This window comes from Monodon monoceros, unplaced genomic scaffold (assembly GCF_005190385.1).
Source record: "Monodon monoceros isolate NGI ecotype Baffin Bay Population unplaced genomic scaffold, NGI_Narwhal_1 Super_Scaffold_11, whole genome shotgun sequence".
NCBI classification, from domain to species: Eukaryota; Metazoa; Chordata; class Mammalia; order Artiodactyla; family Monodontidae; genus Monodon; species Monodon monoceros.
The window spans coordinates 128347251-128369227 of NW_021703767.1; the positions used below are offsets into that span (position 1 = coordinate 128347251).

At 44.9% G+C, this 21977-nt stretch overlaps 1 protein-coding gene across 1 annotated transcript in view; it reads right to left on the minus strand.

Annotated features, from left to right (window-relative positions):
- Positions 1-241: 241 nt before the first annotated feature.
- The window catches only part of LOC114890458 (serotransferrin-like), a 31230-nt gene continuing 9494 nt past the window's right edge, over positions 242-21977 (minus strand). Inside the window, exons 5-17 of the mRNA XM_029213914.1 lie at positions 21436-21583; positions 20582-20637; positions 19877-20055; positions 18971-19148; positions 17605-17759; positions 15524-15614; positions 14887-14925; positions 13395-13550; positions 10464-10608; positions 9238-9302; positions 5514-5695; positions 4110-4299; positions 242-430 (exon numbers count right to left, since the gene is read on the minus strand). Coding sequence (XP_029069747.1) covers positions 396-430; positions 4110-4299; positions 5514-5695; positions 9238-9302; positions 10464-10608; positions 13395-13550; positions 14887-14925; positions 15524-15614; positions 17605-17759; positions 18971-19148; positions 19877-20055; positions 20582-20637; positions 21436-21583 — 1619 coding nt within the window. The 3' untranslated portion in view covers positions 242-395. The remainder of the gene's footprint in view (positions 431-4109; positions 4300-5513; positions 5696-9237; positions 9303-10463; positions 10609-13394; positions 13551-14886; positions 14926-15523; positions 15615-17604; positions 17760-18970; positions 19149-19876; positions 20056-20581; positions 20638-21435; positions 21584-21977) is intronic.

Here is a 21977-nt window from a genome sequence, read left to right on the forward strand (position 1 = left end):
ACACACACACACACACACACACACACACACACACACACACCACACACAGCCTTATACACTTGATTATATTATAATGACCATGCAGACCCCTTTTAGAAAGAATTCCTACTTGGACTGTACCCAGGAGGTATGGCTATGGGAAAGAGCAAATGAATCTTGAGCTCTGAAGGAAGGGCTAGTTGCACATGTATTTAGCCCTTCCAGACCAAACATTTAGGGAAAAAATGAAGTTTTTAAAAGATAAAACCAATAATAACTTTTATTTTTATTTTGTCCCGCAGAGGTGCCACCACCAAACTGAAGGCAACCAAACCACTCAGACCAGCAAAACCAGGGGAAGCTTATGGGTCCGGTGAGCTCCCATCTCCATCAGGTGGTGGCCCCACTCTTGGATTTTAACCTCTGTGGAAACTGCAGGCTTCCAGGAGTTCTGTGGGGACAGAGCAGAGGGGTAGGGCAGTTAATATCTACATATATTTGTTTTCTGTTAAGTGAATCAACAGTTAAGCCTGATACAAAAGTGCTCAGACCCGTTGCCCTGCTCTTCTGATGGGTGGACCTGGCCGTTCTCCTAGTGGCCTCCTCCTCCTGCCTGCACAGCTCTTGTGCCTACAGCGGGCAGTGTCTCACACCAAGAATGGTAACAGGATTTCCCTGCCCTACATCATCCCCCATCTTGTGTCTTACGGGCAGGGCTCATACGACTGAGTCCATGTGGCTGGAACGAGCCTGGGAGGACTGTCCTCTCTGATCCAAGTGAGGAACTAACATAACGAGATGCACTAAGCACCCAGCACGTGCCAGTTTCCATCCTGGGAGCTGGGGATGGAGCAGAGTACAGCAGGGCCAGAGTCTCCACCCCCTCACAGACTATATAGGTAAATACAACCTGGGTACTCAGAACAGTGGCCATGGATCCTTCCTTATACCAGAATTATGTGGGCAGCTGTTTAAATGCAGAAACCCTGAACCTGGCACAGACTTGCTGAATCAGTATCCCCAGGACCTGGGAATCAGTATCTTAAGGACTGTGGCTTATGGACCTGCACTCTGCAGTTGAAGAATAACCTCCCTGTAGCTACATGGTATTCTCCCACATCTTCCAAATGATTCCAAGTCATTAAATGATGTCCAACATAGCTATAGTACAAAGGTGTGTTTTACTGTATTCTAGTTCTTAGAAAACTGGTGTTCTAGATAAGTACAGGCATACCTCATTTTATTGTGCTTCGCTTTATTGCACTTCACAGATGTTGTGTTTTTTACAAATTGAAGGTTTGTGGTAACCCTGCATCAAGCAAGTCTACTGGTGCCATTTTCCCAATAACATTTGCTAACTTCATGTCTCTGTGTCACATTTTGGTAATTCTTGAAATATTTCAGACTTTTTCATTATTATTATATATTTGTTATGGTGATCTGTGGTCAGTAATCCTTGATGTTACTATTATTAATTGTTTTGGGGCACCACAAGCCATGCCCATTAACATGGCAAACTTAATTGATAAATGTTGTGTGTGTTCTGACTGCTCCACCAGCACAACAATATTGAAATTAGGCCAGTTAATAACCCTACACTGGCCTCTAAATGTTCAAGTGAAAGGAAGAGTTGCACATCTCTCACTTTAAATCAAAAGCTAGATGTGATTACGCTTAGTGAGGAAGGCCTGTCCAAAGACAAGCTGGGCGTCTTGTGCCAAACAGTTAGCCAAGTTGTGGACATAAAGGAAAAGTTCTTGAAGGAAGTTAAAAGTGCTGCTCCAGTGGACACAGAAATGATAAGAAACAGCCTTATTCCTGATATGGAGAAAGTTTTAGTGGCCTAGATAAAGGATCAAACCAGCCACAACATTCCCTTAAGCTAAAGCCTAATCCAGAGAAAGGCCCTAACTCTCTTCAGTTCTGTGAAGGCTGAGAGAGGTGAGGAAGCTGCAGGAGAAATGCCTGAAGCCAGCAGAGGTTGGTTCATGAGGTTTAAGGAAAGAAGCCATCTCCAGAACATAAAAGTGCAAAGTGAAGCAGCAAGTGCTGATGTAGAAGCTACAGCAAGTTACACAGAAGACCTACCTAAGATAGTTAATGAAGGTGGCTACACTAAACAACAGATTTTCCATGTAGACAAAACAGGCTTCTATTGGAAGAAGATGCCATCTAGGACTTTCATAGCTAGAGAGGAGAAGTCAATGCCTGGCTTCAGAGCTTCAAAGGACAGGCTGACTCTCTTGTTAGGGGCTAATGCAGCTGGTGACTTGAAATTGAAGCCAATGCTCATTTACCATTTCAAAAATCCTAGGGCCCTTAAGAATTATGCTTAGTCTCCTCTGCATATGCTCTATAAAGGGAACAACAAAGCCTGGATGACGGTACATCTGTTTACAATATGGTTTACTGAATATATTAGGCCCACTATTGAGACCTACTGCTCAGAAAAAAAGATTCCTTTCGAAATATGAGTGCTCACTAACAATGTACATGGTAACCCAAGAGCTCTGATGGAGATGTACAAGATTAATGTTGTTTTCATGCCTGCTAACACAACATCCATTCTGCAGCCCATGGATCAAGGAGTCATTCTGACTCTCAAGTCTCATTATGAAAGAAATACATTCCATAAGCCTATAGCTGCCATAGATAGTGATTCCTCTGATGGGTCTGGGCAAAGTCAAATGAAAACCTTCTGGAAAGGATTCTTCATTCTAGATGCCATTAAGAATATTTGTGATTCATGGAGAAAGGTCAAAATATCATCATGAACAGGAATTTGAGAGAAGTTGATTCCAATCCTCATAGGTGACTATAAGGGGTTCAAGACTTCAGTGGAGGAAGTAACTGCAGATGTGGTGGAAATAGCAAGAGACCTAGAATTAGAAGAGGAGCCTGAAGATGTGACTGACTTGCTGCAATCTCATGATAAAACTTTAATGAATAAGGAGTTGCTTCTCATGGATGAGCAAAGAGAGTGGTTTCTTGGGATGAAATCTACTCATGGTGAAGATGCTGTGAAGATTGTTGAAATGACAACAAAGGATTTAGAATATTATATAAACTTAGTTGATAAACTAACGGCAGGGCTTGAGAGGATGGAACTCCAATTATGAAAGAAGTTCTGCTGCGGGTAAAATGCTATCAAACATTGCATGCTACAGAGAAACCGTTCGTAAAAGAAGAGTCAATTGATGGGGCAAACTTAATTGTCGTCTTATTTTAAGAAATTGCCAGAGTCACCTCAGCCTTCAGCAACCACCACCCTGATCAGTCAGCAGCCAGCACCATTGAGGTAAGACCCTCCGCCAGCAGAGAGATTATGGCTTGCTGAAGGCTCAGATGATGGTTAGCATTTTTTAGCAATAAAGTATTTTTTAATTAAGGTACGTACATTGTTAGACACTTTTTAGACATAATGCTATTGCACACTTTATACTGTAGTATAAACATAACTTTTATGTGCACTGGAAAGCCAAAAACTTCATATGTCTTGCTTTATTGCAATATTCCTTTATTGCAATAGTCTGAAACTGAATCTGCAACATCTCCGAGGTATGCCTGTGGTGTGTATGGCAACTTTAGAGTTACGGAACTTATCATTGTTCAAGCTTTCAGGAGCAGCACCATGTAAAAGAACTCTCTGCAATGCTGGAAATGTTCTCTTTGCTCATCTATGTGGAGACACATGTATCTATTGAGCGCTTGAATTATGGCTAGTGTGACTGAGGAACTAAATTTAAAATTTTGTTTAATACTAATACAAATTTAAATACCCACATGTAGCTAGAGACTACCATCTTGAACAAGGCAGCACTGTATAAAAAGGTGTTTAGAGCAGAGTAATTGGCATGGGCACATAACTCTCTTCCTTTTCTTAGTAATAGCATGGAATTCTGTATGTCCTGGCAGTCACTGCCTCAGTGCCTTCAGCCCGTGCCCCCTTACGATCAGCCCATGCAAGTTAGCCTTTCATTCATGCTGGGATTGCATTGTTCCCTCAGCATTTCATCCTGTCTGTTGGTCATCTCCTGGGGACTGCAGCCCGCTCCTCCTTTTGTATCCAGCACCCAGAACCCCGCACATGTTCGTTTTGCAGATTCCCCAATGCTGTTCCTCTTACTCACTTGAGGTTGAGCATTGTCTCAGGTTAGCCACAGCTGTGACATACTCAGTTCCTAAGTAGGTTTCATACGTTGTTGCGTTCGGAAGTTCAGCCAAACATTTAGTGTCACTCCTGAACAGAAGGTCCTTGTTTTCTGAGTGGAACAAACAAAAACTGCTCGGGCAGTTAGTTCCATTGTTTCCAAATTGATCCTGTCAAATGGACAGAAAGTGCATGAGGACGTGTGGCAAAGAGCTGCTGGGAACGCATGGATGGGATGGAGGGGACTGGAAGCTGGGAACCAACCCTGGGAAGAAAGGGAAGCCGCAGAGGATGCCTCGGGATCTTTCCACATCCATCACCTGGCATTCATACAATTATGGACCACAAATCTGTGCTTCCATGAGGCCCCAAAGTCCTCTGTAGGGTCTATCCTGGTCCCATGTCCTTGGGGAAGTCCCTGCCTCCTGCCCACTGCTGACCTCTGATCTCTCTTCCTCACTTCGTTGGCCATGGCCTTGGGGGCGGCTTCCAGGAAATGAGAGGGAAGAAGCATGTCCCTTTTAAGTATTATTGTCAAAGAAAATATTAAATATGAGCAATCCAGTGAGGAGTAGTACAGGTAGCTGTTAAAAGTTCGTATTTGACTTTTAAGTTCATGTGAACTTAAAAGTTCATCTTTGATCCTATCTTGCTAAGAGGCTCAACTCCTTCAGGCCTTCTAAGATTATAAGTGAAATAATGATTACAGAACATTTAGCATTCCATCTAGCACTTAGGAAATGTCCATTAAATACTAATTATTAGTACCATTTACCTTCAGAGGACTCACAAAGGTAGCTATCTTAATTTTTAAAAGAAGAAAACCAATGGTGGATCAACAGAGAGGAAGCTGTCACTGAGGGGAGGGTGGTGTTTGTGGGTGGAGGGGTCTTTAGGATTAAAATACTCAGGCAGTCTCTCTCCCCACAAGGCCAGCCCTGGGTTGGTTGTTTTCCCCAGAGGACAAGTTCCCTCAGGGTAGGTTCCTGGGTTCTACTGCCTGTTGGAATGGTTCTTAGTATGCCTAAGCAAGAGAAACACAGTCCACATTTCATGACTTGTATCTAGAAGGGCTGGGAAATAGGATCAGTCACCTTCATTTTAAAAAAGGCAGAAGTGGGGAAAATGAGGGTACCACAGAGCAAGGTCAGCGTAGAGCTGCAAGGCAGGTACTTGGACCCTGGGACACATGCATCAGATGGGGTCTGATCTCTAGTGAGCAGAGCGAGGCCTGGGACATCCAGTTCCACAATCCATGCCCTCCCAGTTCTAACTTCCAGGAAAAGAATGCTGGGGTACGGGCTGGGACTCAGCTGGGAAATCCCCAAATAATCCACACGCACACAGGAAGAAAGGGTTGGAGGCCCTGTCTGTGCCACCATACCTGCTGTCTGTTTAATATTCTGCGAACACAAGCTGCCTTATCTTCCCGTGAGACCACAGCATGATTCGGGGCTCGGGCCAGGTGGCAATCTTTAGCCTTATCCACAGACTTCCTGTTTCCATCGGTGCACAGCAGCTCAAAATCTTTCTCCTGCAGTGTTTTTGCCCACTCTTCAGGGTTTTCTTTTGGGTACAGAAAAGGTGGGTCAGCCACAGTTTTGATCAAGGCACACCTCACTGGGGAGATGTGACCAACCCACTGGCGTGTGGAGGGCCTGGACCCAGTGGCCAGCAGGGGTTACAGTAATGTGGAGAGGAAGAGAGTTACCAGGAATTCCCAGAGACCACTCCTTTCAATCTGCCCACCCAGCCAGGGGAGGGTGAACCACATTCTATGGATGATGTTCAAAATGATCTTCATTTCTTCTAAATTCCAAAGCATTTGGATCTCCTGCTCCAGTGTAGAAAGAATGTGACCCTCTAAGCAGGTTTGTGCTGTACCATCTGGCACTAGCAAGCAAAAGAACTTTCCCCAGAAGCCCTTTTGGAAGGGCCAAAGATTTCACTTTTAGGAGTGAAATCTGGCTCACTCGTACTAGTTCTATGTGGAATGCACGCATGCCTCTGTGCATACAGGTCCATATCCTGTTCTCAGCCCCTTGCTTCATCTTTTCTGTATTCTCTCTGAAAAAAGAACATCTCACCTATTCTCAAGGTTTAAGCTCCTTCCTCCTAAGGCAATTCTCAAATAAGTTTTCCCGGTTTTTGCTTCTTTCCTAAAATACAGGATTGCAGTCTTTTTCTTAATTTAATTTTCTCATTTAATTGAAAAACTAATATATGAATGCAGTATTTTAAAAGTTTAAATTTATATAGAGAGTAAAAATATCCCTTTTCCTACACTCTCCAAAGGTACACTTTTGGTTTTTATAGAAAACCCCAAATTGCCTGCCTTTCCTCCCACCAGTACCTGCACATAACTTTGCTCACCTTTTAACATTTCTCCTTTCTTTTCTTACCCATCCCTCCAACTCAACACCTTCCAAGTGAAATCCATCCTTATTCTCTCCAAACCCATTCTGTTCTACTTAGTACTTTAAGCATTTATTCAGTACCATGTCCTCAGCCTTCTGCAAGACACAGTCTTATTGGAGGGGGGAAATAGCACACATACCAAAATCAAAAATGCAGGGCACAGATAATAACATTTTGTATTTTGTGTAACACTCTCTAAACGCTGTGTGAGCTAGGGAACCAGCACAGCGAGAGCACATTAACTCAGGAAGGCTAGCTGGAGAAGGCAAGCTTTCAGGTGTGTCCTGTAACATGTGTAGGCCTGAGAGGAGGAGAGAGGAACGCTTCTCTGTGAGGGGATGGAGGGCTCCGGCAAGACTCACGGACAGGTACGTGCCCGGTGTTCCTATTGGGTGGAGGAGAGCCCCCCTGGAACAGAGTCTTGGGCAGTCAGGCTAAACATGCTCAGATCCTCAAGGCCCTGAGTGTGGGATGGAGTGTGGCACTTAGGTAGGAAGAAAAGTGGGTCTATGAGAACTTATGAATGGAAATCAGTGTTAATGTGTGAGCCTGAAATAGGACAACTAGGAAAAATGAGATGGGAGGTGATTTGGTCTGGGTTAGGAGCAGTGGGCATCTAGAAGGGCATGATAAAAAATTTTCTTTCCACTACAAATAATGCTTGTTTACTGCAGCTAATTTGTAAAATGCTACATAGTTTAAGGAAGAAGACTTTGAAACCCAGTATAATCCCACAGCATTCACCTTCAACATTGGTGCATTACTTCTAGTCTCTTTTCTAGACTCATATGATGTGCAGACACATATCTATATAATTAGATCATACAGTCTCTATGCCTTTGTATCCTGGTTCTTCCATATCACAACATACCATAGAATTTAATGAAGACATACCTATTCCGAAGAAACAAAAAACATACTGACTGAAAATTTAATCTAGGCTCGACTGGCAGGGCATATAAGACCTCCATGGGGACAGAGGCTGTGTGAAGAGGACTGGGTTTTGAGAGAAGTATGAGGAGTTTGGATTTATACAGGTTGAGTTTGCAGTGCCAGTGTACTTTGTACATAAAAATGACCACAGGGCAAACAGAGATCCTGGGATGTTATTTAGATGGGAGGTGGGCCTCCTCTATAAATTCCCCTCAGGAGGTAAGGCTTTTGGAGTCTTTGCAAAGACAGTTGCGGCCTTGAGAGGGGAGCCCTACTTGGAAGGGTACAAAGAGAAATCAAGGGATGACAAAGAACCAGCCTAGGGTAACACTCAGGTAGCAGGAAAAAGGACAGCCCTTAAAGGAAAAAGCAAAAGTAACAGGAGGGAAGAAAGAAAAATTAGCCAAACCAATTATTCCTTCAAGTAAGTACTTAGCAACTTCTGTGTGCCATGTACTGTGGTTGGTGTTGGGATGTAAGAAGAGGAAAAGAGAGCTCCCTGTGGCCATAGTTTATTACGGAATGTGATGAATTCAATAATAAGAGCAATATGGACAGAGGATTCTGTTGTGGGATGGAGGTGTGCCATTGGGGAAGGCATCTTAGAGGAGTTGGTCCTGTACTAGTTCATTCTAAATGAGTTGCTGGAAAAATTTGAGGTTGAGTAAAGGGACATGAGGGAAGGAGGGAAGTAATAGCTGCCTGGACTCTAGGTGGGGAATATAAGCAGTTAGTGATAGAGAGTGGGCAGGTGGAATACTCATTCTTACTGACATTTTTAAAATTTTTGTCTTGTTTGTTAATGTCATGGCCATCTAATATTCACCCACTAGTTTTAGTGCCCATTGATGATCCTTGCTTGAATCAATTATTACTATCTTGGTTGCCAAACGATAGTTTTTTAACTTCATAATTATTTCTGCATCTGTAATTAGCATTCTACAATAAGGAAGATGTTTCCCTTATACTCATTTGTTTAATCAGGATGGACTTATGCGTTCCTATTTTATTCAATGGGTTATTATTTCTTACTACTATTATTATGTCTTTTCAAGCTCAAAATGTCCCAGATTTGGCCAGTGGAGGGCTTTCACAATGGCTCCTTTGTGCTTTGATACGTCCCATCTCTCTGAGCTCTTCAGCATGATGTTCCAGGTTCACCTTATACTTTTCCTGCCCCAGCCACAGAATCAGCTATTTTTCCAAGGGGCCTTGGTTCCTTCTATTGGAGAATGGTTCTAGAAGCCAAGGTCTTGGTGCTCATTCCTACAGGGGTGCCACTGTCTGTATGTTTTTCCCAGTGGACCTATAATATATTTAAATATATATTGGACCTAGAAATATGAGAAATAGTTATAAAGGACCTTTTGGGGATAACTCACAGAATTTGAATAGGGACTGTGGACGTGATGAGTATTAAATCCATGTTAGTATAAATTTCCTGATCTTGCTAATTGTAATGTAGGTATGTGAGAGAAAGTCCTGGTTCTTAGGAAATGTGCACTGAAGTATTTAGGGGAAAGGAGGCACAGTGCCTGCACCTGTAGGAAGGTTCCTGGGAGAGACTCAGGGCCACTGGGAAGCCCATGGTCCTTACCATTCTGCCTATCCAAGCAAACACTTCTCTCTTCACCGAACAAACAGGTTGAGAATCAGAGCTCTGGACCCTGACAGAGTCCATAACACTTCCACAAAGACATCTTGGACACAAGTGAACCAGCGACCCTGATTTATGGGGACAAAGGTTATGCACGTACCACCAGTGTTCTCTTTGACAGTCTGGTCCTTCACAAAGGCCACGTCTCCCTTCTCAACCAGACACCTGCAGAGTCCCAGACAGGGAGAGAGAAGAAAAGAGGCCAGAGACACATCTGTCATTCAGAAAGGCCACCTTATAGATCCAGGGCTGGCCATCTGATATCAGCAGTTGTGATTCCCATTTGATCACTAATCTATTGTCACTGATCTTACATATTACTAATGTAAGTAATAAAAAGAAAACAAAACCTCTGATATGCTTTGTAGTTAATACAATCTCACTTCTGCACTCTAAATTCTGGCCCATTTTCTCCAACAGAGCTACATCCATTTCCTAGCTTCAACACAGATATTAGAGGGGCAGTCTTCCCTCAAGGTGATTCCTTACTCACAGTCTCCTTGTAAAATTGTAAACTTGTGGGCTGTGAATTGTTCTTACTCTAACTCACAAGCTGGTTGTACCTGGGAAGTTGGGATAGTCTTTGTTTTTCCTTCCCTAGTGAGAATTTTAGTTACAATACCACTATCATTGGGGAGTTGATGGATTCATGAACTGCTAAGTGACACAGGCCCAAGTCAGACAGGATAGTTAAAAACTAATAAGGTCGTAAAGTGCACAGGTGTCTCTTTAAAAATGATAGAAACTCCATGAACTAGAAATGTAACCAAAGATGTAGAAGTCATGTACTTTACTTTTGTATTGATATATTTCCATGGTTGTAGGTTCCCCCAGAGGTGAATGGAAGAGCAGGAGCCAGATACTTGACTCCTGTGTTTATTCAATTATGGTAGGGTTTCCTCACCTGGCACTTGTGACATTAGGGGCCAGATAATTCTTTGTTGTAGGGTGCTGTCCTACGCATGTAGGATGTTTAGCAGCCTCTCCCAGTTAGATGCCAGTAGCATCCCCCAACTCCACTGATAATCAAAAACATCTCCAGACACTGCCAAATGTCCCCTGAGGGGCAAATCACCCCCCACTGAGAACTTCTGACCTGTACCATACTGCCAGTCTTTGCTGTCTATGACAGCCAGGTCTGGAGACCGTGTCCTGGAGGGAGCTGGATGCCTCTTCTCACAGGTTTCTACTTATGTTTGTAAATGTGACACCCTAACATGCAGGACTAATGGGATAGGAATGTAAGAATCTCACCTGCGTTCCTAAAAAGGAATTTCGTCAGGGCTGGGATTACTATTATTTTTGTATGAGGATTATAATACTCACCTGAAAGCCCCTGAATAGCCATAGTATCTCTCATGGTTGTTGGGAAGACACTCCCTTCCCGGAACACCTTCTGAGCCAATGCACAGAGCACAGAGACTGGAATTTCGCAGAGACCCAGGAGCACAGCCTTCACTGAAAAATTTATCTGTGCAGAAGGATAAGAGAAAGTCAGCTCTTCCTGAGTCAATGTCAGTGGCCTTTACCTAACACATCACAGGTGTGTATGGCCCAGGATAGGTAGAACATACTCATTATGTGACCTGCCATCAACTCAGGACCTGCCAGGGTATAGGCTTTGAAAGGAAACTTAATTGAGGCTGGGAACAATTACAAGTCAGGTGGAGGGGATTCCATCAGCATCCCAATAGTGTCTCACTCACCTAGAGAGATGGGATGGGAATGATATGAAAGTTGACTAAAAGGGGTAAAATTGAAGGTCTCACTCCCTGAGTTGTGCCACTTGTTTTTGGTGTTTCTTTTCTCTGATATTTATTAGAAGAGCCTTTAACAGAACTTAGAACTCCAACCTTGAGAAAGTGCTGGGGAATTTCACACACAGTTCAGCTGCTCTCCCATAGCTGTAAAACTGCCAGGAGGCTCAGGAGAGCAGAAGTGCTGCCCTTGCTAGTGGGCAACAGAACTCCTGAATGCACCCCCCTCTCACACACACACACACACACACACACACACACACACACACACAGGACTTGCCTGGTTCATAACTGTCTTTAGAGACCCTCCTTTTGAAGTAGCTACAAATATTTGGAGGTGGCAGGGAGGAAGTACTCAGGAAGTTAAAGAAAATAAGAACCATGACAAAACATGTCCATGGTGAAATTAGACACAGATTTTAGGAGGTAGAACTAAGCTCATACCTGAAGATATTCAGAGGACACAGAGAATAAACTGATTTCCACCCCTTTGAAGGGGCCTAGGAGCTGAGCAGTCACTTGGTGAGACTGCCAAGATCTTAAAGAGACCCGAGGACCCCTCATACCACATTGCCTAGAAAGCCCTGTGGCAGGGCTTGGAGCTGTCCACCCAACGGCCATTTCCCCTTGCTTCTTCGTAACAAAGATCAAGTTTTTTTTCTTTTTCTTTTAATTTTTTCTCCATTAATTTTTCATTGAGATATAATTGACGTATAACATATTAATTTCAGGAGTACAACACGTTTCGCTACCGTGAAATGATCACCACAATAGGTCTAGTTAACATCCATCACCATACAGGGTTAAAAATTTTTTTTCTGGGCTTCCCTGGTGGCGCAGTGGTTGAGAGTCTGCCTGCGGATGCAGGGGACACGGGTTCGTGTCCCGGTCCAGGAAGATCCCACATGCCGTGGAGCGGCTAGGCTAGGCCCATGAGCCATGGCCGCTGAGCCTGCGCGTTCGGAGCCTGTGCTCCGCAACGGGAGAGGCCACAATAGTGAGAGGCCCGCGTAACGTAAAAAAAAAAAAAAAAAAAAAAAAATTTCTTTTGGCTAGGACTTCCAAACTATGTTGCATAAAAGTGGCAACAGTGGGAGTCCTTGTCTTGTGCCTGATCTTAGAGGGAATGCTTTCAGCTTTTCACTGTTGTGTATGATAGCTGTGGGTTTGTCATATACGGCCTTTATTAATTTGAGGTATATTCCCTCTATGCTCACTTTCTGGAGAGTTTTTCTCATAAATGAGTGATGAATTTTATCAAAAGCCTTTGCTGTATCTATTGAGATGATCATATGATCTTTTTCTTCAATTTGTTAATGTGGTGTATCACATTAAAATTTTTTTTTCTTGTGATGAGAACTTTTAAGAGCTACTCTCTTAGCAACTTTGAAATGTGCAATACAGCATTAACTATAGTCACCATGATGTACATTACATCCCCATGACTTATTTATTTTATAACCGAAGTTCTTACCTTTTGACTACACTCACCCAATTTGCCCACCCCCAGCCCCTGCCTCTGGCAACCGCCAATCTGCTCTCTGTGTCTATGAGCTCGGGTTATTTTGTTTTATTTTTGTTTAGATCCCACATATAAATGAGAACATACGGTATTTGTCTTTCTCTGCCTGACTTATTTCACATAGTGCCCTCAGGGTCCATCCATGGTGTTGCAAGAGGCAAAATTTCTTTCTTTTTTATGACTGAATGATATTCTATTGTATATATATAAACCACAATTTCTTTATCCATTCATTCATGATGGACACTTAGGTTCTTTCCGTGTCATGGCTGTTGTAAATAATGCTGCAGTGAACGTGCGGGTGCGTATCTTTTCGAGTTAGTATTTTTGTTTTCTTCCAGTAAATACCCAGAAGTGAAATTGTTGGATCATATGGTAGTTCTACTTTTAATTTTTTGAACAAAAATCTAGTTTTATTTGGGACAGAAACATGTCCAAATAAACGATGACATTTTTCAGCCTCTCTTACAGCTAAATGTGACTATGTATCTAAGTTCAGGGCAATGAGAAGTTAGCTGAAGTAATTGGGCTACAGTTCCTGAATAGCTCCTTTAACAAGGTGGCACATACTTCAAGTGCCCTTTCTCTTTGTTCCTTGAGGTTGCCTGGATCGTGGATATAATGGCAACCATGAGTGACCTTGAAGATGGAGGCCTTATGCTGAGAATGGTGCATCGGGAAGAGAGAGGAGCCTGGGTTTCTAACGACAGTACCAGCCACGGACTGCTGTCTCCGGTCTTTTTCATGAGAGAGAAAAGTAAACGCATATTCACTTAAGCCATTATGTGCAACTGAAAAGAACCATTCTGATCCATCTCCCAGCCCTACCATTCCTTTTAGATATTTTCTTGAAGTTCACTAAACCACATTGTATTACCATAGAGCCACGGCCACAGCATCTTGTACCATACCACACTCTTCCCAGTACACCTCTTCCCACCTGGCCCTGACAACAGTAGCCTCTCAGAGCTCGCTCACCAAATTCACAGTGGTTAATATTATTGTAGAGCAGACCCATGGGGATGTTCCAACCAGCAGTTCTGTCTACTGCAGTGTGGCAGGACTTCCTGCCTTTCAGATTGTTCCAGTTGAGATCAGCATCTGATTTCTTAACCACAGCCACAGCAAAGTACCCTGCAAGAAAGACACCTAAATAGGGAGTATTAACACCCCTGGGCCCTCCAGAGTGTCTAAACCTGCCATCTCCTTAAGGAGTAGAATTATCCCAAACCATTCCTTCTCTCTTTGAATGGGTCTTCCCAATAACTGACGGGGGGGGTGGGGGTGGGGGGGATACAAGTCATTCCAGGAGGTGGAGATTAATCTGAACTTTAAAAGTAAAGTAGTAAGAATACATAACCATCAGAGCAATGGCTGGTGTATAACCCTTCCCCAAATGCATGAAGCTACTGACATAAACCAGCAACTCACCCTCCACTGTGGAATAGCAGAGGAATGGATACTGAAGGGCACATTAGGAAAGAGTAGTAAATGAGCAATAAACCACAGGGATATTCTGGCCAGATAATTTGTGATAAGAAGAATACAGGTTTGCACCACAATAAATATGCAAAGTGGAAACTGTCAAAATCAAGTTAGCTGCCATGATTAGCTGCAAATACATGCTGATCTTTAAAACTGGTAATAGAAAGAATATCAACTCATGATTTCAGTTTTCCAATTTAATTAATTCAGGAAATTGTTTCCAACAGAAAAGACACAAATCTTATTGTTCATGGAATAAGAATGGTTATATTTTCGGCTGAAGAGCTTGGTTCCTAGTGTGACGGGGAGAGGCTGAAGGTTGTAACTGGGACAAGTGATGAGGACAGACTTGCACACTAATGGCTGGAAATGACCTGCAGGGACCTGAGTGTGGGCCCCAGAGCCCACTTTGATAAGATTTCCTGTCTTTCTCCTGCCACATCTTTCCAGATCCACCCCCAGCCAGAGCGCTGGGTGAGAGCCAGGTTGGCCTGGGTTCCTGGGCCTAGCTCTGGCTGGGAGGCTGAGCAATCACATGCCCCTAGACATCTGCCGGTATGAGCCTCTCCCTTCAGCCCTGCCAGGCACGTATCAGCAAGTCTCCTGGGCTGGTGCTAACTCTCATCTAAAACTTTGCTGGCCTCGTGCAATGCGAGGCAGTCAGGAGTGGTGGGGAGGGCCTGTATTTGCTTGCTGGATGTTGGAGTCTAGACAACTTGTAATCTCTCTGAGCTGTTGGTCCTCTTATGCATCCTTAGAGGACAACAAGACATACCTTATAGGATTAAATGAAAATTCCCATGTGCAAGTCATAGCAAGTGTACAAAAGTAATCATCATTGCCAGTTACTCTACTTCCATGATTCCTTTGCATTCCGAAAATTGGTCTCTTATCTACTTTTGATTTGAATTTAAACTTACCTTACCCTTTCCCAAAAGCAGTGGGAATTTATCTTAAACTCATGAGGTTACCAATCTCAACTCACCTTCCTCTGGTGTGGTTTTACAATGTTGGCCCTCACTTTCTGTAGAGGAGAAAACGAAGAAGTCATTAAATACTCATTTATGGATTGGAAATCGTCTTTACCATGTGCAGCTCAGAATTAAAAGAGCCAGGAAAACTGTCTACATATCACCAGTTCCCAAAAGGTCCAGGCTGTCTGGATTATGCAAGTTCACTTTAGCTCCCTGGCCTCTGGAATGTAGTCCAAATTGTAAATTTCAAGTTTCCCACTCTATCTGTCCTGTGGCCACAGTGGTCTCTGCCCACCATACTTGAATCCCTGCACCAGGGCAACAGGAGAAGTGTGAGCTTTGGAATCAAGAAGACCTGCCAGGAATCCCAACTGAGAATCTAGATGTCCTCTGCAGAGGGGCCACTTTTAGCTAGAACTTCCCCGTGCAAAGCCTCCAACTCCCTTGTGGGAGGTATGATAGAAGATCCCATCCTTCAAGAAAACTGTTGGGGGCTAGAGATGAGGGAGCCCAGGGCCTAGGAAGTAGGAGGTGCTCAGTAAGCAAGAGCTTTATGGCCCATGTGGCATAAATCAGGCTGTTATTTTCCATTTCCTTTCTCCATGGCCCAGGGGAAATGAAACACTGAGAGAAGCCCCTTCCACTTACTGTAGTTCTCTGCCAGGACAGGTACCAGACCACATTTGCCTGCTATGTAGATGTAGCCTCCATCCAAGCTCATGGCATCAGCTTCTCCTTTCTGCAAAGACACAGCACATCACAGCAGGTTTAAAGAGACCATCTTCTGTCCCACATGCCCTCCAAGCTGTTTCCTTGAAGCAGCCTTGCCAGCACAGGTCATGAAGGCCCAGCGAGACAGAAGCTGCTGGTACTGGACCCCCAAAGGATCAGTCAGGCACACCCAACATAGAAAATAAAATGTACTCCCATTTTCACCCAAACCATGATGAACTGATGATCAACTCTGGGTGCTTTGCTTAGTTTCTTCAGAAGGAAAGACCCACATTCAGTCCCCCTGTCCTCTCATAGGGCACACTGTCCCAGAGACACTCTCACAACACCTTTCTGACACCAAGAGTTCTCATTTGTAAGACAAATGAGCAGAGTCAGAGACTCAGGGCTGTGCCTGTGGCATAGAGTGCCTCCTGATGGGGGCCCCAGACCCGGATCTCGGCCACATTGGCTGGGTGCTATTTTGGTGCTTGGTCAATACAAGGTCTTTAATGAATGAGTCAAATAAACTCAAATGATCTGTTAGATATAATGATCTAATAGAGCTAATAAGCCCCAAATTTCAGAAATGCTTAAATTCAACAAGGCTGCCAAGCTTCCCATTGGGCTTAGAAATATACTTTTGAGGAATATACCCTAAAGGAATAATCAGATATGTGGGAAACTATTTGGGCAAAATGTGTAAGTGGGCAAAAGCATGCAAGTGTGATTCATAATATCAATAAGACAGGACCAAACTTAATGCTCAATAGCAAGGAAATGGCTCAACAAATTGTAGCACATCCACACTCTGGAATAGCTATCAACATTAAGCTATCAACATGTTTTCGTAGAAACAACCTAAATGTCCATCGACAGATGAATGGATAAAGAAGATGTGGTACATATATACAATGGAATACTACTCAGCCATAAAAAAGAATGAAATAATGCCATTTGCAGCAACATGGATTGACCTAGAGATTATCATACTAAATGAAGTGAGTCAGAAAGAGAAAGACAGATACCATATGGTATCACTTATATGTGGAATCTAAAGTATGACACAAATGAATTTATCTACAGAAAAGAAGCCGACTCACAGACATAGAGAACAGACTTGTGGTTGCCAAGGTGGAGGGGGCTGGGGAAGGAATGGGTTGGGAGTTTGGGGTTAGCAGATGCAAACTGTTATACATAGAACAGATAAACAACAAGTTCCACTGTATAGCACAGGCAACTATATTCAACATCCTATAATAAACCGTAAGGGAAAATAAAAATTTAAATTTAAAAAAAAGAAAAAAGAAAAAAAAGAAATGAAAGTCCCCCATAAACTTGGTCCCCAGACATACCACTGTAAACAGAATAGTGTATATTCTTTCAAAAATAAACTAAAATATATTTTAAAATATATTTTTAAAAATCATGTTTTCAAAGAATGACTTGTGACAAGGGAAAAGCTCCCTAGATAAGATTAGGTGAGAAAAGAGAGTAAATTGTACGTATGATATGAGCCCAGTTAACAGGATTTTCTCTGAGTTATAAGGTTACAATTAGTTTTTATGTATTTTCTTCTTTATATCCTCCAATTTTTCAACATTATCTAGAAGGAAATATGGAATGCTTTTGTGATCAACAAGGCTAAACTTCTACCTGCTTGCACAATAACACGACCCTGTCACACTTGTCTCACTTGCCATGGCACACCGTGGGTTTCAGGCACACCCACACTCAGGTCCAGCCTCCCTAAGCAGACATGGCTCAGATTGCCCTCCACTGGGTGCTAACACTAGGAGGAAACAAGCCCTAAGGAGCCCTTCAGATCCAGAAGTCCAAAGGTCCCGAGGTTTCGGTGGGGCTGGTCTCCCACAGTGAGGGCAAGGTTCCTTGGAACCCGGCTTTTCGTGTCATTCCCAGGAACACTCACTCACCTTTGGGGACAGGTGGGCAACAGTGGCAGGGATGCTGCCCTACAGAGGCAGGAGTGCTGCCCTACAGAGGCAGGAGTGACGTACCATTATCTTGGCGATGCATTCTTCAGTGCTGTCTGCTGATTCACACTCTATTTCCCCGTCACTGTTCACACTCCACATATCACACCTGACCTTCTCCAGGTGGTGCACTGCACACCACTTCACCTTCTTGCATTCACCCTTTGAGGCGATCGGGCCTAGGACATAAGGAAGAGAACCAGAGTTTAGAAGAGGCCCAGATGTTGCCTGCTGGTTATGCTACTCTTTTCATGAAAGTGCTAGGATTTCTCAGCAATACACAAACAGATCCCATTCAAGGAATTAATCTCTTAGAAATCAAAGGTAATAACAGTCTCTTAGTTGGCTTCTTATCATTTAGATTTAACTTAAAATTGTTTCTTATGAGAAGTCAACTTTCCTCCCGACCCCGAGGCACTCTATCACTTCAGGCTGGGTTTGTTTTTTTTTTTCCCCTCTTTGTTTAGAAATAGCACTTAACCATCTGAGCTGTTGTTATGTATTTATTCATTATTTATTGTCTGTTCCCTGCAGGAGAACATAAGCTTGGCCAGGGCTAGGGTCATGCCTGTCTTGTTCTCCATGGCACCCTTAGTGCCTGCCTCATGGTCAGTACAATAAATGTTGGCTGAATAAATGGACACCTACCCAACTTTCAGACCCAGCTCAAGAGGCACTTCCTCAGGGAAGCCTTACCTCAATTCCGGGACCTGTTTTTCTTTGTTTTGCACTCTTCTAGAGCCATGATATTTTGTTCTGGGTTTTTGTTTTTGTTTTCCTTCTGCTGAGGAAATCTCTCATTTTTAATTGATCATTCAATGGAGTGACTATTCCTTCAACATTTGTCTTCCCCACTGGGCTGAATGTTCCATGACAGCAGAATTTAATATATTTTTGACTCACCATTGTATGCCCAGCACGTTGCACAGTTTATAGATAAGTGGTCAATACATGTCTGTTGAATGAAGGTTCAAACACATCCCCAATGACCCAAGGAAATTCAGAAGCAGGATCGACCTGTCTAAAGCTCCAGCTTCACCATGGCACATGTTGACCATAGCATTGGCTTCAGATGTGCACGTTTGTAGCAATTTCATTCTATTTGACTTACTTCATGCCAGGCTAACTGGCTTCACAAAGTGGGTAGGGTAGCCTTGATTTATACAAGGGAAACAGTGCTGGTATCAATACAAATCATTTTAAGCATGAATTTCCTTTAATGCCCTTTGGTGATGCCATTTAGCATTCCTCTAACACTGGGCTGCACAGGCAGGGCAGACAAAGCATTGTTGGGACAGGTGTTCAATACCTGGAAAGACTCTATTGCTGGTGCACACCCTCACCAGTTTTCCAAGTTCCTAGAGCCACACGATCCTTCGCAAACACTTACGTGTATCTTCTCTTAGATTCCGGAGAGCGGTGACATACTCATATCCCAGGTAGAGCCAGGAGTCCATCTTAGGAGGAATCTTTAAAAACCCATTGGCAGAGTCCTTAAACAGCAGGTCCTTCCCATGAGGGGAGCTGAAGAGCTGGAAGCTTTCAGAGGTATCTCTGCCAAAATGTTCCTGTGTGTGGTAAAAACACGGATCTGAATGGCTACAGCAACAAGGGATGCTGCAAAATGGGACCGAAGAAAATTTTAAAACTCAGGAAACTAAATTAAAAAGTGAAAATTTCAAGATGCCAGGAGAGAGGGCAGTCGGATCTGTTCTTTCCCACCCAGCACCTTCTCCATTCACAGCCCTCTTGGGACATATAACAAACACCCAATTTCACTGAATGTGTTTCTGTGCCTGTCTCCCTGGCTGGATGACAGCTCACTGAGTGCAAGAAACACATCTCCTTCAGAGGCTGACACTGTGTGGCTGCCTTGATGGACAGATGGACAGGTGGGAGGGCCGGATAAGAGAAAGTTGGCTCAGTTCTGGCTTTCTGCTGCTCTAGGGAAGGAAAGCTGGCTGTGTGTGCAGCTCCCTTGCAGTCAGGCTGAAGAACCTTGGAAGAGAGATCATTTCCTTTCCAACGGGAGAGATATGGAATAGAGCAAGAAGGAGCAGCTTCATGTCACTGGTCCAGAACGTAAGGGTCTGACAGATGATAATGCAGGACTAGGCTCTGTGCAACTCCAAGAAGGCTTTGCTGGGTGCTTTCTTACAAGTGGATGGTGTGTGGCATGGTCCCCACTGTATCCTGAACACAGAAGGGCTTCTACAGTGGCAAGAAGGGAGTGCAGGAAAATGCCCCAAATCCAAGCAGGAACTGCTAAGCAGGAAAGAGGACAGGGATTCGATACCTGGGCCTGGTTAAGAAGCTCCCAGATCAAGTCCTCCTTGCCGCCCATGCTTCGGGCCACGACGGCATGGGAAGGGACCCGGGCCAGGTAGCACCTCTCGTACTCGTCCACAGGCCTCCGGGTGTTGTCCCTGCAGAGCAGCTCATACTCGTCCCTGTCAGCCTCGTTAGGCAGGTTCTCTGGGGGAGGGAAGCCCACGTGAGCCGACGGCAGGCAGAGCGTGAGGTGTGGTGCCCCTTCCGCTCCCTTGCAAAACCCCACTGAATCATAAACTGTGTGAGCCGAGAAGCCTGGAGTAAACACTGAGCCAGAAGAAAACTGACTTGCTCAGGATCCCACAGCCAGTTTACAGGTAAAGCTTCTGATGTCCCGTGCAGGGGTGACTGCCCACACCTCACAAGAGGTCTCATCTCAGCAGGCTGACTACAGGTCAAGGCCAGCCAGACCTCCTCCCAATCCTTTGCTATTGCAACACTGACCAGGAGGAAGGGTCCCAGTGCCTAGGAAGTTGAACGATAGGATGAAGCCCAGGAGTCCAGCCGGGGACCCCACAGACACACGCCTCTGCGCAGGTAAACGCCCCAGCAGTGAGAAAGGAGGAACACACTATGCTCGTGTCTGACTACTGAGCATGTAGAAGAAGGCAGGAAGAAAAGGAAGGCCTTCTACTTGAAGGGACCTGCAGATGCTTCTCCTGTCACCTACCAAATACCGTGGTGTGCTTGACAAAGGCCACTTCCCCAGCGTCCTCCATCAGACACCTGTGGGGAGGAGACACATTAGGAGGGTTCCTGCAGGGCTGGCCCTTCTCCTCAGGTTGAGGGTCTGACCACACTGTCCAGCCTTGGGGAAAGGGCAGGGCCTGGGGGAGGCCTCTACGAAGACCCACAGCTGAGGGGGCACCATGGGGCACTGATATCCAGGGTACCATGGAGATAGGGGGGTGAGCTCGCAGGAGCTGGAGGACCCTCACCATGTGCCCCAAAGCATCAAAAAGGCACTGAAGATGTTTCAATGAGAAAAGTGTTTTCAAACTTCTGGTGGAGGATAAAGGCATAGTGTCTCTTGAGGGAGGAAAGGTGCCCTTGGCTGGCTCTAAAACTTTAGAGTATAACCAAGGGAGGAGAGGGAGCAAGAAATCAGCCACATGAGCTGCCTGCACAGGGACAGTGAGAGGAGCCAGGAGAGAGGCCAGCGCCTTGAGCGGTCAGCGCTGCTGCAGTGGAGAGCAGAGGGCCTGCCCCTGAAGAGCACCATGGACACTAGGGCCGTGCCCGTCATTTCAGGCTCTGCCTAGTCCAGTGAGAGAACTCTGGGGAAACGGAAAGAGGAGCCCCAGGAGAGGGCTTCCTTGTCAATGTCACATGAAGAGAGTATGCACTGGCCCGGCCTGGCCTGGGGAGTCCCAGCTGTGTCACTAAGTCCCTGTGTCACTGAGGCGATTAGGCCCCCTGGTTGCCCCTTTGAAGACTGGGCTCTGCTGTGGGCCAGGGGAGATTTCCAGCCAAGGACATTGGACACTTAGGAGCCCGGATGGAGCAGAAGCCAGTCTCACTCACTTGAAGGCCCCTGAGTAGCCAAAGTACGGTTCATGGTTGGAGCAGGCGCACTTGTCCGTCCCTTTCCCCGCACACAGTTGGCACAGTTTGGGGAAGGACGACTGATCCACACAGGGGACGCAGCTGCTCGCGAAGAAACTGGCCGCTGCTGCTCAACACAGAGACACAGAAGCACAGGCGTGAGCCAGCCTGGCCAGAGGCACTTACAGCTCCCAGCTTAGGCTCATGATGGGACAGAGAGACCCAGACAAAACCAGCACCCCTAGACCCAGTTTGCCTTTACAAGTGTTCGCTCTTCAAGATTAAGGGTTTCCAAAAAGGGGCGAGTTTAACCCCTTTCCTCCCTCCTCCCTCCCCAAGAACCAGGCATGTGCCAGCCACTCTCCAAGACCAGGTCACCGTCAGCCCCCCTCCCTGCCTTGTCAGACTGGAACAGCTCAGAGACAGGTCTCCTCTGGGATCCATGCATGAGAAATGGAGGACCCGCCTGGAGAGGTGCGCGCCAAGTTCATGGCCAGCAGATGGCCACCAGGGAAAGCTCC